General features: G+C 53.4%; 1 protein-coding gene across 1 annotated transcript in view; it reads left to right on the plus strand.

Annotated features, from left to right (window-relative positions):
* AURANDRAFT_67287 (hypothetical protein) overlaps nucleotides 1-1,331 on the plus strand; it is a gene marked incomplete at both ends in the record, with an annotated part of 11,982 nt that extends 10,651 nt beyond the window's left edge. Inside the window, 2 exons of the mRNA XM_009042725.1 lie at nucleotides 491-513; nucleotides 1,083-1,331. Coding sequence (XP_009040973.1) covers nucleotides 491-513; nucleotides 1,083-1,331 — 272 coding nt within the window. The remainder of the gene's footprint in view (nucleotides 1-490; nucleotides 514-1,082) is intronic.
* Between the last annotated feature and the right edge of the window lie 249 nt (nucleotides 1,332-1,580).

The raw sequence follows: 1,580 nt of genomic DNA on the forward strand, positions 1-1,580 counted from the left end.
TTGCGCGCTTCCCATTAGGGAAGCTGGCGCGGGAGCGGTTAGGGTACCGGGCTTCCACAGTGTTGGAAGATTGCACGGTGACTCTCAGTGATCCGTTATCCTCTTTTCTTTGTCTGCACCCGGACGGCGCCCAGTGTGGCGCCAGTCGCGATTGCAGCTACTTCTTTCTTGGAACCTACCACAGTGTTGGTCAGGAGACACCTAGAAAGAACTGGAGGTGGCCACATTGTTGGCACTCGAGGGCGGGGCTGGTTACTATGGCCAGTCGAGCTTCCCTTCTCCAGACCGGCTGTCACCCGCGTGTCTAGATGCTTATCCACTGGACCCGGGTGATGCGCCATGGACTGACCAAGTTCTCACAGGAGGACGAGGTCAGAGGTACGTCGATTGATCCTTTCGGGGACTTCGTGTGGGTGGGCCTTGAGGCTCACTCAACTTACCCTTTATGCCAAATTATTATCTTGATTGACTAGAAAGCTACTTTGTACAGGTAATCTTCGATTAGCCAGGAAAGTAGCGCCCAGAGGAGAGAGAGAGAATGAGCTGTTATTTATTATTGCAGCTCAGTCGATACTCGCTCCTTATGCTCTTATCTGGCCGGCGCTGCTGAAGCAGCCCGCCGGCGAAATTCTTTCTCCCCGTGGCCAGCCGAACCTATTTTAGAGAGAGGGAGTTTAGCTAGTAAACTAGGGTAGTGGGGTGGGCCTTGAGGCTCACTCAACTTACCCTTTATGCCAAATTATTATCTTGATTGACTAGAAAGCTACTTTACTAGGCTTTACCACAATGAGCTCTAGTTTTATTACATTAAGCTTAAGCTTTTTTAAAATATTATGCCCTTCTTCGCGCTGCCGCTGCCCTTGTCGGCCCAGTTCGTCTTGCGCCCAGTCGCTGAGCAGCAGGACCCTCGGCGGCGAGGCAAAGCTCACTAGTGGAGCTCGAGCAGAAATGCAGAGCTCTCATTGGTCGGACGTATCTCACTGCAAGCAATTCATTGTACAGAGCATGGCCCCACGATCTATGAAGCTGGGTTTGGCATGTTATGCTTCACGGGGGAAGAAAACGAGAGCACTTCGCCGTAGGAACTCGGGCTCGGAGACCTCGAAACTCCAGTCCGTGTCGCGGGCGAACACGCAGAAGCCGAGATCACTCTTGCCCGCCCCCCTCGCGTCACGCGTCGCGCCCCCACAGGGCCGCTCAGCTTCTGCAGCCCCTCGGATGACATGGAGTGTTTTTTCGAGACCGCCGACCCCGGGTTTCTACTGCGAACTACCCTCACTTTCTCCCCCGAAGACCCGGAACATGCCGAACCCAGCATCAGCGATCGTTGACGGCCATGCTCGATAGCAGTAGCTCGCCTGCAGTGACTGCCAGTCGTTGATATCATTATAGTGAAGTTATTCTCATCGAGTCAGCGGTTGAATTCATCGATCTTGACTAGGCTTTACCACAATGAGCTCTAGTTTTATTACATTAAGCTTAAGCTTTTTTAAAATATTATGCCCTTCTTCGCGCTGCCGCTGCCCTTGTCGGCCCAGTTCGTCTTGCGCCCAGTCGCTGAGCAGCAGGACCCTCGGCGG

This window comes from Aureococcus anophagefferens (assembly GCF_000186865.1).
Source record: "Aureococcus anophagefferens unplaced genomic scaffold AURANscaffold_37, whole genome shotgun sequence".
NCBI classification, from domain to species: domain Eukaryota; class Pelagophyceae; order Pelagomonadales; family Pelagomonadaceae; genus Aureococcus; species Aureococcus anophagefferens.